Source organism: Gekko japonicus, unplaced genomic scaffold, assembly GCF_001447785.1.
Source record: "Gekko japonicus isolate JY-2015 unplaced genomic scaffold, Gekko_japonicus_V1.1 scaffold1681, whole genome shotgun sequence".
Taxonomy (NCBI): domain Eukaryota; kingdom Metazoa; phylum Chordata; class Lepidosauria; order Squamata; family Gekkonidae; genus Gekko; species Gekko japonicus.
In genome coordinates this window covers 338,989-350,768 of record NW_015167585.1, presented here as the reverse complement: position 1 = coordinate 350,768, position 11,780 = coordinate 338,989, and the positions used below count along the sequence as shown (strand labels likewise).

The window sequence follows — 11,780 nt, the reverse complement described above, 5'->3', positions numbered from 1 at the left end:
TGAAGACGTCACCCGGAAGTGACGTCATCGTGTCGGGCATGTTGCAGGGGGACGCTCTATCATTCGAGGGAAAACTTGAATGATAGAGCCCCACCCCCAACGTGCCCGACGCAATGACGTCACTTCCAGGTGACATCATCACGGTGCGCGCACTGTGTGAGCGTGCAAGAAGGCTCCCCCCCTAAAAGGTAATTATGACTTGGCAAACCTAACACTGCATCATCTACATATAAAAGCAGTGGAACATGAATCAATCTAAGTTTGGGACTATGGCCATATATGTCCTCCAAGAAAGAGACCAAATCTTTTATAAAAAGATTAAAAAGTAGTGGGGCTAGAATACAGAGCAGGTGGCATGTTGAAATTCCCTGTGTGTTTGATGTATGTAGCTTGCAGGGGGTCCATTCGATAGGCCCAACAGCCTGCACGTTTTTGCAGAAGAACTAGGCAGGCCAAAAGACACAATATTACCAGACAAACTGAAGAACAGCCAGATCTGTGGAGAGTATTAAGATTATTTTGGCTGTTTGGGCACTTGAAAAGGCACAAGGAAATAGATCCAGGGACTCTGGAGGGACAAAATTCCTGGGGCCCAAGTCAGTTGGAGGGCACCTGGAGCCAGCATCATGCTGCTTCCAGACAAATGCCTTTACATTTATTTTACATTTAAAGTAGTTCTGGCTGCAGGCACTGGGGCCAGGGAAGTCTGAGCACAGTAAAAGGCACTCTGACTGTAGGCTAGACTCGCCTTTCTGCAAGACTGAAGCAAACCTACCTTATAAAATTATGCTAAGCCCATCAACCAAGTCAGCATTGGAGCAAGACCAGCCAACACTAATGGCATCTGCAGTAATTACCAGGCTGCAGCCTGCTAACAAGATCGTTCTCTCTAGCAGTCTAGCCTTTTTCCTCTTCCTTTCCTTGCACCCAGCGCCATAGTTTTACCTGCCCACCTAGATCTTGCAATTCCATAGTTACTGTATTGCCGCAAGATGAAACAACCTTTCCCTCTCTTAAGACCGGCATTTATATAGCAACACCTTCCCAAAGCCTGTGATGGTGCAATGACTGGTGGGAAGCTGAAGTACTATGCAGGAAAAAACCAGGGAAGATTGTCTTGTTGGGTCATGCATGTAACTTCACATTTAATATCTTCATGTTGCCACCTGCTGGCTTTTTATCTGCATGGAACTACTTTCAGGAATTCTATTTAAAATGTAGATATGAAGGATGAGGAGAGACATTTAGCCACTCAGTGTGTAACACAATTATTATGGACTGTAACCTCTGCCATGCCATATAAACTCATTTCCTGTCTCTGACCACATGGCTTGACTATTGTATTTTCATCATTCCTGACTATGACCTGATTCCTTGCCTAAAAATCTTTAGTGGATTGATCCTTCACACCTGCTTGAAGAGGAATGCAGAATGGTAAAAAGCACAGAAATTGAAAACAAAGGGACAAGGATCTCATAGAATAAGGTATTCTGGTCAAAATGTCATACTGGAGCATATCTCAGTACATAATCCTCAGTCCTTTTCTGAACTTCTACAAAATTTGTTTGTATTCTTGCAGGTGTATTGGCTTAGAGCAGTGAGATACCAATAAGGAAATATAAACATCATGTTTGGGGAAGTGTCATTATCATCCCTAAAATAAGGACTTCCTGGTATGCTCAGAATAACAATACTCGTAACAGAATAATTCTGTGTGTGTGTTTTTTAGTGTGTGTGAAGGTTTCCCTTGTTCAAAAGTCAGTCGAATCCGACTCTAGGGATGTAGTGCTCATCTCCGTTTCCAAGCCAAAGAGCCAGCGCTGTCCAAAGACATTTCCGTGGTCATGTGGCCAGCATGACTAGACGCCTGTAATATACTCAGCTCCACGCGGTCAAGCGCCAACGTCGAGCTTTGCTCGAAAAGACAATGGACTATGCAGATCCTAGCCCGCACCAATCAGGGGGCTAGGTTCCCGGCCGAGAGCCTATGGAACTCTCGGCCACTGTAAATAACCTATTGGGAAGTAGGGGTGTGTTATGGGTGGCGAGTTAATGGGGAATATAAGCCAGCCTGCGAGCCGGCTTGTCTTGTTCCTGATCTAATAAAGTACACTTAGCTGAAATCACTCTCCGTCTGCGTACTTTTCAACGCCGAGGTACATAGAACACTGTTACCTTCCCATCAAAGCGGTATCTATTTATCTACTTGCAATTACTTGCTTTCGAACTGCTAGGATGGCAGGAGCTGGGACCAGAGATGGGAGGTCACTCCATCATGCGGCACACTCGGGTCTCACTCAAACTGCTGAGCTACTGACGTTCCGGTCTGTAGTTCAGTGTCTTAACTACTTGAACCACTGCAGCCCCATATATACACACACACAAATACACATATATAAAAACAGAGAAATATCTGTTAAAAGCATAGGGCAGGGAGGACAAATTACTGAGGGAATGCCAGACAAAACAAAGAAGTCATCACCTGCTGATGCAAGACAGTAACAAGAGACAGATGAATATCCTAGGGGAGGGAGTGCCACAATTTAAAAAGGAGAAGAGGAGATTGGATTTACACCCCGCCCTTCACTACCCAAAGGAGTCTCAGAGCGGCTTACAAACTCCTTTCCCTTCCCCTCCCCACAACAGACGCCCTGTGAGGTACGTGGGGCTGAGAGAGAGCTCTGACAGAAACTGCTCTTTTTCAAGGACAGCTCTGAGAGAACTATGGCTTGCCCAAGGTCATCCAGCAGGTGCAAGTGGAGGATTGGGGAATCAAACCCGGTTCTCCCAGATTAGAGTCCGCGCAGTTAACCACTACACCAAAAAGGACCTTTCTCAGTTTGCCACCACCTAACCCCAGAAGGCCAGGGCACCTGAAGCAGAGCCTCAGATGAGCATAGCAATCAGGTAGGGTCCCACGGGAATGTGATTCTTAAGGTATGTTGGACCCCAAATCTATATGACTTTAAAAGACAATACTAGCACCTTGAATTGGGCCCAGAAACATATTGGGATCCCTTGAAGATAAGGCATCCCTTAAGTGATATGGTCCTTATGACTGAAACAGAAGAAAGTATATCTTTACTGTGAAAAATGTAAAACACCTGCAGATATGACAACCAGAATAGGGATGATGCCAGCCTCCAGGTAGGACCTGGGGATCCCCCAGAGTTACAGCTCCTCTCCAGACTAGAGAGGTCAGTTCCCCTGGAGAAAATGGATGCTTTGGAGGTTGGACTCTATGGCATTGTGCGTAGTGAGGTCCCTGTTCTCCCCAGTTTCCATGCCCAAATCTCCAGCAGTTTCCCAACCTGGAACCCTGGGAACCCTAACTAGAGAGCATGCTCACTGCAATTCTCCCATACCACTAACATTCACTAGGTGGAAGGATCTTTGCTTCTATTATTCCTAACCTGGAACCCTGGGAACCCTAACTAGAGAGCATGCTCACTGCAATTCTCCCATACCACTAACATTCACTAGGTGGAAGGATCTTTGCTTCTATTATACATTAAATGTTTAGGGCAACTGTTTTTAGGGCAACCTTTCCCCCGTGCAGCACAGCGCATCGGACTTATCTCTTCCTTTCCCATAAGTGTGCATAGGGTTCCTTCTTGACTAGGTAATAATTCTAATTAGGGCTATTTTGGGGCAGGAACACACAGGAGTTCCAGCCGGCTTCAGAGTTGGCCACGCCCACTACAGCCAAAAGCTCTGCAAGGGTGCCTACAGAGGGAAGGCCTGGAGAGCAAAAAAACCCCCACCCCCAGTCCGGGGTGGGGGGGCTGGAAGGATGGGGAGGCATTTAAATGCCTCCCCATGCCTCCCCCAGCCTGTGGGCAAGCCAAGGGAATGCACGGGGGTATGGCCTAATATGCCAATGAGCTGTGCTATCAGGGGTGTGGCATAATATGCTAATGAGTTTCTGCTGATAGGTGTGACCTTTATGCTAATTAGTTCCTGTTGGGATTTTTCTACAAAAAAAGCCCTGATTCTAATTGTAGTCAATAGGACTTAATTATATACAAATATATTTAAGGCCGATTCTAATTGTAGTCAGTAGGACTTAATTATATACAAATATATTTAGAACTGCACTGCATGATAGTACCTGAGTGCCAGAATACAAACTTTTAAAAAACCCTATGCTCCACCGACAGTTGAACTAAATTTATGTCCCAGTAATTGCACATAGTGCCCTAATCTGGATAGCCCAGGCTAGTCCGATCTCGTAAATTCTCAGGTCAGCAAGATCGGCCCTGGCTAGTATTTGGATGGGAGACTTCCAAGAAATGCCAGGGTCGTGACACGGAGGCAATGCTAAGCCACCTCGGAATGTTTTTTTCCTTACCATAAAAACCATATGGAATCGCCATAAATCAACTGTGCTGCCTGCAAGCCAGAAAACCATTCCTTTGCCTAGGACAGAAGCAGGCAAAGTCCAGTGTCTACGTGAGCCAGAGCTTTCTTTGTGTCTCTAGATGGGTGGTTTGCTTGTTTTTTATTTGCTTGTTTGTTTAAGAAACGCTTCTATACCTAAAGGCATTCTCCCCATACCTATGCTTTGGAATTATCTTCTTAAACGATTCCCCATCGCTAGAAAAACGTATTCTGCATTTCCGCAGAAAACTCCGCCCTAAGACTTCCTAAGCACATACGCAGCCCGAGCTGCCTTATCCCACTAAACAGCGTGAGGCGACCCTCAGTAAGGGCAAGCAGGGTTACAGAACGCCCTTCTGGACAAGTGTGTTGCAGATCATGGCTGCGGACCTCCCTGCACAAAAAACCGAAGGAAACTAAAGGACCTACACATCATTCCCTTGCACACAATGGTGTTTCTCTCCCCCCCCCCCCCCGGACTTTAAGGGAGCGACACGCAATGAGATCTGCTTCCGCCGGAAGGCTGTTTCGGTGAGGGTCGGCCATGCTTTCTTGGCTGTAGGTCTACGTGCTTTGGTTTGGGAGTTCCTCTCGTCCGAAGCAGGCTGCGTCGATATGCTGCGCGAATTGCCGCGGAGCCTGATGGTGGCCGAGCTGCTGTTTGTGTCACAGGGCAACGGGGAAGAGAGCAGCAGTGCCGAGAGCATCCTCTGCTTGTGTTCCCGGGTCTTCGTGGAGTGAGTAGGGAAGCGGGATTGGTTCCGCGTTTGAACGCGGCGGGCGAGGGGAGCGATGCGTGGCAATTCGGCTCACACAGTGCGCGAGGAAGTTCGGTTTTGGATTCCCAGTTGGGCGGAATGGAAGGTTCGATGAAGGGATTTTCTCGGCTTCTCGTAGCTAGTTCTTTTGCGCGCGGGGTTGTAAACGATGGCTTTGTATTTATTTGCTGCAGAAAAAATTGGAAAGAAGTTACATTTGGGGGTTGCAGCCTCATACTCCACGTTAGGGCTGATGTTCCACCTGTCATTTAAAAATGTAAGGAGGGTGGATTGAAGTGCATGTCTAAACTGAGGTGTTAAGACCATCTGAATGAAGCAACTGGCTCCCTCTGCGAATCTGTTATGACAGCAGATAATAGAAAGTTCACTAAGGTTGGTGGCTCAGCGGTTACTATAGCTAACAGACAAATTTTTACCAAGGTGTAACTCATGGTTGTATGTTTATCTTGTCCTCACTTCCAGGGATCGAAAATTGTACAAACAAGGCTTAAAAGGGTTTTATGTAAATGATGAAAGTGACAGTACAGGTAAGATGTATTTAAACTATGTTGCTAAATTTGGTGCTTTGTAAAAGATTTTTTTCCCTTGCATTCTATAAAGTTGGGTGATGCTTGTATCAAAAATGTATGGGTTGTATAAAATTGGTAGGGGCCATGGTGGCTCAGAGGTTAAGACGCTGAGCCGCAGACCAGAAGGTCTGTAGTTCAGCAGTTCGAGACCTTAGTGCTGTGTGATGGAGTGAGCTCCTGTCTCTGGCCCCAACTCCTGCCAACCTAGCAGTTCAATAGCAAGACATTGCAAGTAGATAAATAGTTACTGCTTTGGTGGGAAGGTAACAGCATTCCATGCGCCTTGGTGTTTAGTCATGTTGGCCACATGACCACGGAAATGTCCTTGGACAGCGCTGGTTCTTAGGCTTGGAAACAGAGATAAGCACCATCCCCTAGAGTTGGATTCGACTAGCTTTTGAGTAAGGGAAACCTTCACCTTTTATATAATTGGTGGTGGAGGAAAGTGCTGTTAAGTCACAGCTGACTTATAGCAGCCCTGTGGGGTTTTCAAGGCAAGAGACTTTCAGAGGTAGTTTGCCATTGCCTGCCTCCATGTCACACCCCTGGTATTCTTTGGAGGTCGCCCATTGAAATACGAGCCAGGGCTGACCCTGTTTAGCTTCTGATATCTGATGAGATTGGGCTAGCCTGGGCTAGCCAGGTCAGGTGTATATAATTACACTGTTTTACTTTAAAATCTGTATTTTACTCTTTTCCCCAGTTTTGTGGTAACCTTGTTTCTCCCCCAAAATAATCTAAGCATACATTTAGTTTTACAAATTAGACATGCATCAGGTATGCAGAATTCTTGCTGGACAGAATGATTTGATATTGTAATCCTTAAAAACTGGAAGGTTGCAGAAATCTGCAGCTGATTAGTTGGAAACAAAAAACATCCTGTAACTTAATGTTGCTTATTAATAGGAGAAGACCTAGTGACTGAGGAAGAAGAAGAAAAGTTTAATTCCATTGTGTCTGCTGATTTATCAAATGACCGTGCTTTTGGACTGGAAGAAAATGAATTAGATACAGAGACTAAACTCATGAAGAGTATGGGGTTACCTGTACAATTTGGCAGTGTTACTAGCCCTAAGGCATTTGTGGTAAAATTCATTACATTTTATTTATTCTGTTCTTTTGCACTACTTTTAATTGTTGATATGAGTAGTTTGTATTGACAAACTGGCACAAATGATTTATTAAATCTGAACTTCATATTTATGCATTTTAACTTTATATTTACTGCATTTTAACTTCAGTTTTTCAAAATCTTGGATAGATTGTAAATTTACATTTTTCATTTTCTCAGCAGTTGCAAAGCAAATAGTTTAGAATTAGTCAAGTCAAGTTAGCCTTTATTGGCATAAATAGTTTAGAATTAGAAACATGTAGTAAGGAAGTCTAGGAAAGGTTCTTTTTTCTCAGAAACCATTAGAATGATTATAAAACTTTGCTATATAACTATACAGATCTGTTGTTGAGGTTTGTTTATTTGGTTAGTGATAAAGAAATTTTACGGTATTGGTGTCCCTCAATATGTTTCCAAATAACAGGATTTAGTTGGTAGAAAAATAAGAAAGGTTTCTTTTGAAAATTCTCGAGCACAGCATTGTAAGGCAAAATCTTGACTAATCTTGAGGATGCCTTCAATTGCATATATGTTATAAATGCCAACTATCACGGTGGCATATATGTTATAAATGCCAACTATCACGGTTCAAAAGAGATGAGTTTGCCACTCAGTTAATTTGTGTAGTCATTGTTCTGACCAAATTATCTTACATCTCTTGCATCCTCTGGTTCTTAATTTAGGAATTTAAAATAATTGTTTTACCAGTTCACAAAGACCCCAGATGCAATACTCAGTGAGAACCTTCATGGAACTTGTGTGCTCCTGGCTCCAGAAGGAAGTAAATTAGGAAAATAGACTTTAAAAAGTGGGAGAATTCAAAACAGAACAAAAGATTGCAGTGAAAATAAGAAAAATCAGGAAGCAAAAGTATGCTCATTCCACTAGTGTACTTGGATGTCGTATAGGCGCAGGCTTTGCAATCAGTGCATTGCTTGTAATGGCTTTGTTGAATTAGAGAGGTGTTCATCCTCGCTCCACCATGAGAAGTGAATGATCCACATTGAATCAGAACTTGTTGCTTCCAGTATGCAAAATTGGCACAGGCACTTATTCTTTCTCTTGTTGAATTTCAGGAATTTAGAAATGTTGAAAAGAGGTGTAAAATAGTCAAGGGAAAAAAGAACAAAAAGAAGAATACACTGCAAAAAGAGATTCTTGAAATGACACAAGAGATTTTGGTAGAGGGTCACAGAGATGACGACCACTCTCTTTTCGAGGATGAGTCCTTAATTACAAAGGAGAGTAAGAATGAAGAGGAGTGTGAAAATGGGGCTGTTGTATTGGAAGAGCTTAATGAGAATGAAAAATGGGGAGACTATTGGCACAAATATGGAGAAGAACTTCTGTGGCAGAGTTGGCAGGAGAAATACAAGGATGGTGACTCTGACCTTTTAGCTGTGTCTGAACCTTGGAGCAATCCTGAGGTGAAAGAAAAGTGGGAGCAGCATTATAGTGAGCTATACTGGTATTACTGGGAACAGTTTCACTACTGGGCAAGCCAAGGTTGGACTGTTGATGCTGTACGTAACAACAGCACAATAAAGAGCACAAGTACACTGGAAACAAGGCAGCCAGAAGAAAAAATACCAGATATTGGTGCAGATGGTGACTGTGGAGAAATACTGGGCTCAGAATTTCATTCTCATCTTTCTTCTGGTGGTAGCAGCAAGGAAAATCTCATTCTACCTGATGAACTTTGTAATGAAATTCTTACTGCAGTTGGCAAAATAAATCTTGGTTGTGAAGAAGCAAAGCAGAGCACTTCAGCAAACATGGTCGATGTTACGGGTAATCAAGGACAGAGTTCAAGAAGTGATTCTGGTCAGGCTGAAACATCTGAAAAAGGAACAAAGGAAAAAGTGTCTTCGGAAAAAGGATGTCAGCCAGGTTGGTGTGCCAGGGTCAGAAATTGCATCCCTCCAGCCCGCAAAGGGATATTTGCTGATGCTGGGGAGGGATATTCGATGTGATAAATCTTACACCTTGTAACCAGCTCAAGTAATGTGTAGATGTGTAGATTTATAAAACGATACGTGAGAAGGAGAAAGTGGGCAGAGGGAAATTTTTCTTCCTTTTCCATAATACTAGAACTCAAGGACACCTAATGAAGTTGATTGGCAGTAGATTCAGGACTGCTAAAAGAAGTGCTTCTTTGTTAAGCAACTAATTAAATTGTGGAATTTAGTGCCTACAAATGTAGTGAAGGCCATGAGCATAGATGGCTTTAAAGGGTGATCAGACATTCCTGAAGAATAAGGTCTTTCAGTGGCTATTACACATGTAAATAACACACACACAAAGCTGCCTTATACTGAATCAAACCACTGGTCTATCGAGGTCAGTATGATCTGCTCTGACTAGCAGCGGCTCTCCAGTGTCTCAGGTAGCAGTCCTTCACGTCACCTACTGCTGGTCCTTTTCAGCTCAAGAGGCCAGTAGCACTAAAGGAATGCACCACACCCAGATGCAGTAAACCTCTGAATCCCAGTGCTAGGAGGCAATGTTAGGGGAAAACCTTGGTTGCTGTGTCCTCCTTGGTGGCCCTCCAGGACAACTGGTTGGCTGCTGTGTAAAACAGGTTGCTGGGCAAGATGGAACATAGGGCTGATCCAGCAGGACTCTTACTTATATTCCCAGAGCTGTAAACATTTAAGGATAGAAAAATTCAGTGTTCCTGAGATATTGATGCTTAAAGCTCCCCACCCCAGAACATTGTCTTCCCATGACTTAAGCATGGAGGATAAAATATTTTTTCCTCCTGTCTCCAAATAGCTCAGGTAGGCTGATTTCTCTTTGTAAAATAGTTCGTGAGGAAATGGGTAAAAAAGGAGACCTAACATAGTATGAATCCAGATTATAAAAACAAACAAACCCACACTGTTTTGAAGGTTAAAACTGTAAATTAAGAGATTTAGTTGTATATCTCCAAAGCCACATATGACACTGCCCAGTAAAAGGGGAGGGGAATGTAATTTTTACTAGGTATCAGGACAAAGCATTATGACATTCTGAAAAGGCTCCCAAATAGTCTCTCTAATTATCTTATATTTTAATTATGCTAAATCAAATATTTTAATTATGCTAAATCATTTCTGTTTCCATTTTAGTGTCTCGATGGTCGTCTAGAGCAGATGCCCCAAGCGGTGGGGTTTCTCCTAATAATAGTGATGACGGTGAGCAGCCCCCTGAACGTAAACCTGTCAAATTAAAGAGGAGGCAGGTTATCAGTCATTTCTTCTTACTGTTTAATAATCCAGCATTGTATATTTATACAGTTATGTATCATTGATCCTTATTGGATGTTAACATACTGTCTGTAATTAAGTCATATTTTGTGTCTGTTTAGTAACTCACCTGTCATCTGCAGAGTGGAGTGCTCTTTATTCCTACACTTGCATATATTGTCCCGTTAGCTGAAAATAATGTATCCCTCTGTAGTATAGATATTTTGATTGCAAAGAGCCAAATTAAAAAGTATTTAGACCAGTTTTTTGAGCATTTGTAGTGTGTCTTGGAAGCACTGTTGGGAATTTTTTTTTAACTTGTGGTTATGTTAAAGATTTGGGGAGGGGGGAACTGCAGTTAGTCATGAAAATCTTGGATGTGGGAAGTAGAGAAATTCTTACATTGTTAATAAACTGGAAGGACACTTTGGGCCACTTTACTCATGAGATGAGTATCGTGTCTGTAAAAAGCAGGTGCAGGGTAGCCCACCCTGCATCCGAGCCAGTGGTGCCAGGAAAGCAGTGATGCTACCCGGTGGTTTCTCCAGTTGGAAATGCCCCTCTCCTTATTGGTGGAGAGGACTGTCAAACCGCAACTGATTTATGGCAACCTTGTAGGGCGATCAAGGCAAGAGACATTCAGAGGTGGTTTGCCATTACCTGCTTCTGCATAGCAATCCTGGGTTTCCTTGGTGGTCTCCCATCCCAATACTGACCAGGGCTGACCCTGCTGAGCTTCCAAGATTCGATGGGATTGGCATAGCCTGGGGGCCACCCAGGTCAGGGCACCCCTCTGCTCAATGAATGCTGAGTCTCTGATCCATTTCTCCATACCCTGCATCTGCTTTTGGGGGGGCCAAATTGCACATCAGGAGTTACTGCTGCACAAGTGTTTTATCTAATATATAGCCCTATTTCTATATCTCTAGCTATTTTATTATTACTTAAAAATTAAATCTATTCAGAAGATCAAATTGGTAATAACAACTTAGCCTTACCAGATTTTTTTTCTTGATGGTTAACAAAAGCGTTTTGTGTTTCCTTTCTAGCCATGAACTAGATGCTGAAGAACATGGTCAGGCAGATCCAGAAAGCATTTGTGGTCTTTTGGGGCTCAAACATGGCATGGGACAAAAGTAAGAAATATTCTGATTTTTTCCTCCAAAAAACAGTTTGTTTTAGACTGTACAGCTTTGCCCAGAGTAATTATTTTAAAGCATGTTTCATTAGCAGCTGCTGTGTGGGCTGTTCAGCTTTTTGTTTCAACATGTTTCCAAAACTGACACAAAATATCTTGCATGTGTAGCTTACCAAAAGAATTTATCAAACTATATCGCTGTGAACTGCACAATACATGATGCTGTGGGTCTAGTTTGGTATAGAAGTTGGAATGTTAGAATAGTATCTAAGGGCTGGGTTCTGGTCCCTTCTCCGCCATGAAGGTCATTGTGTAACCTTGGGCCAACCAGTCTAACCTAGCTCTCAAGGTCACTGTGATAATATGATGGGAAAGGGAAAACCATGTATGCCACCCCCAGCTTCTTGAGCAGGGACTGGGATGAAATACGCTAGACAGATAACTGGATCTTCCAGGGTATCCAAGGTCCTTGATTTCAAATGGCGCTGTAGTGCTGGAGGAAGGTCCTCTGTTTCCCTGTGCTGTATCCTTCCATGACCTAGACATGATAAAAGACTATTTTTTTTGGGGGGGGGG

The 11,780-nt window shown here is 43.2% G+C and overlaps 1 protein-coding gene across 1 annotated transcript in view; it reads left to right on the top strand.

Annotated features, from left to right (window-relative positions):
- The first annotated feature begins 4,947 nt into the window (after positions 1-4,947).
- The window catches only part of TGS1 (trimethylguanosine synthase 1), a 24,542-nt gene continuing 17,709 nt past the window's right edge, over positions 4,948-11,780 (top strand). The window contains exons 1-6 of the mRNA XM_015413911.1: positions 4,948-5,117; positions 5,622-5,686; positions 6,635-6,813; positions 7,916-8,729; positions 9,950-10,058; positions 11,116-11,202. Coding sequence (XP_015269397.1) covers positions 4,996-5,117; positions 5,622-5,686; positions 6,635-6,813; positions 7,916-8,729; positions 9,950-10,058; positions 11,116-11,202 — 1,376 coding nt within the window. The 5' untranslated portion in view covers positions 4,948-4,995. The remainder of the gene's footprint in view (positions 5,118-5,621; positions 5,687-6,634; positions 6,814-7,915; positions 8,730-9,949; positions 10,059-11,115; positions 11,203-11,780) is intronic.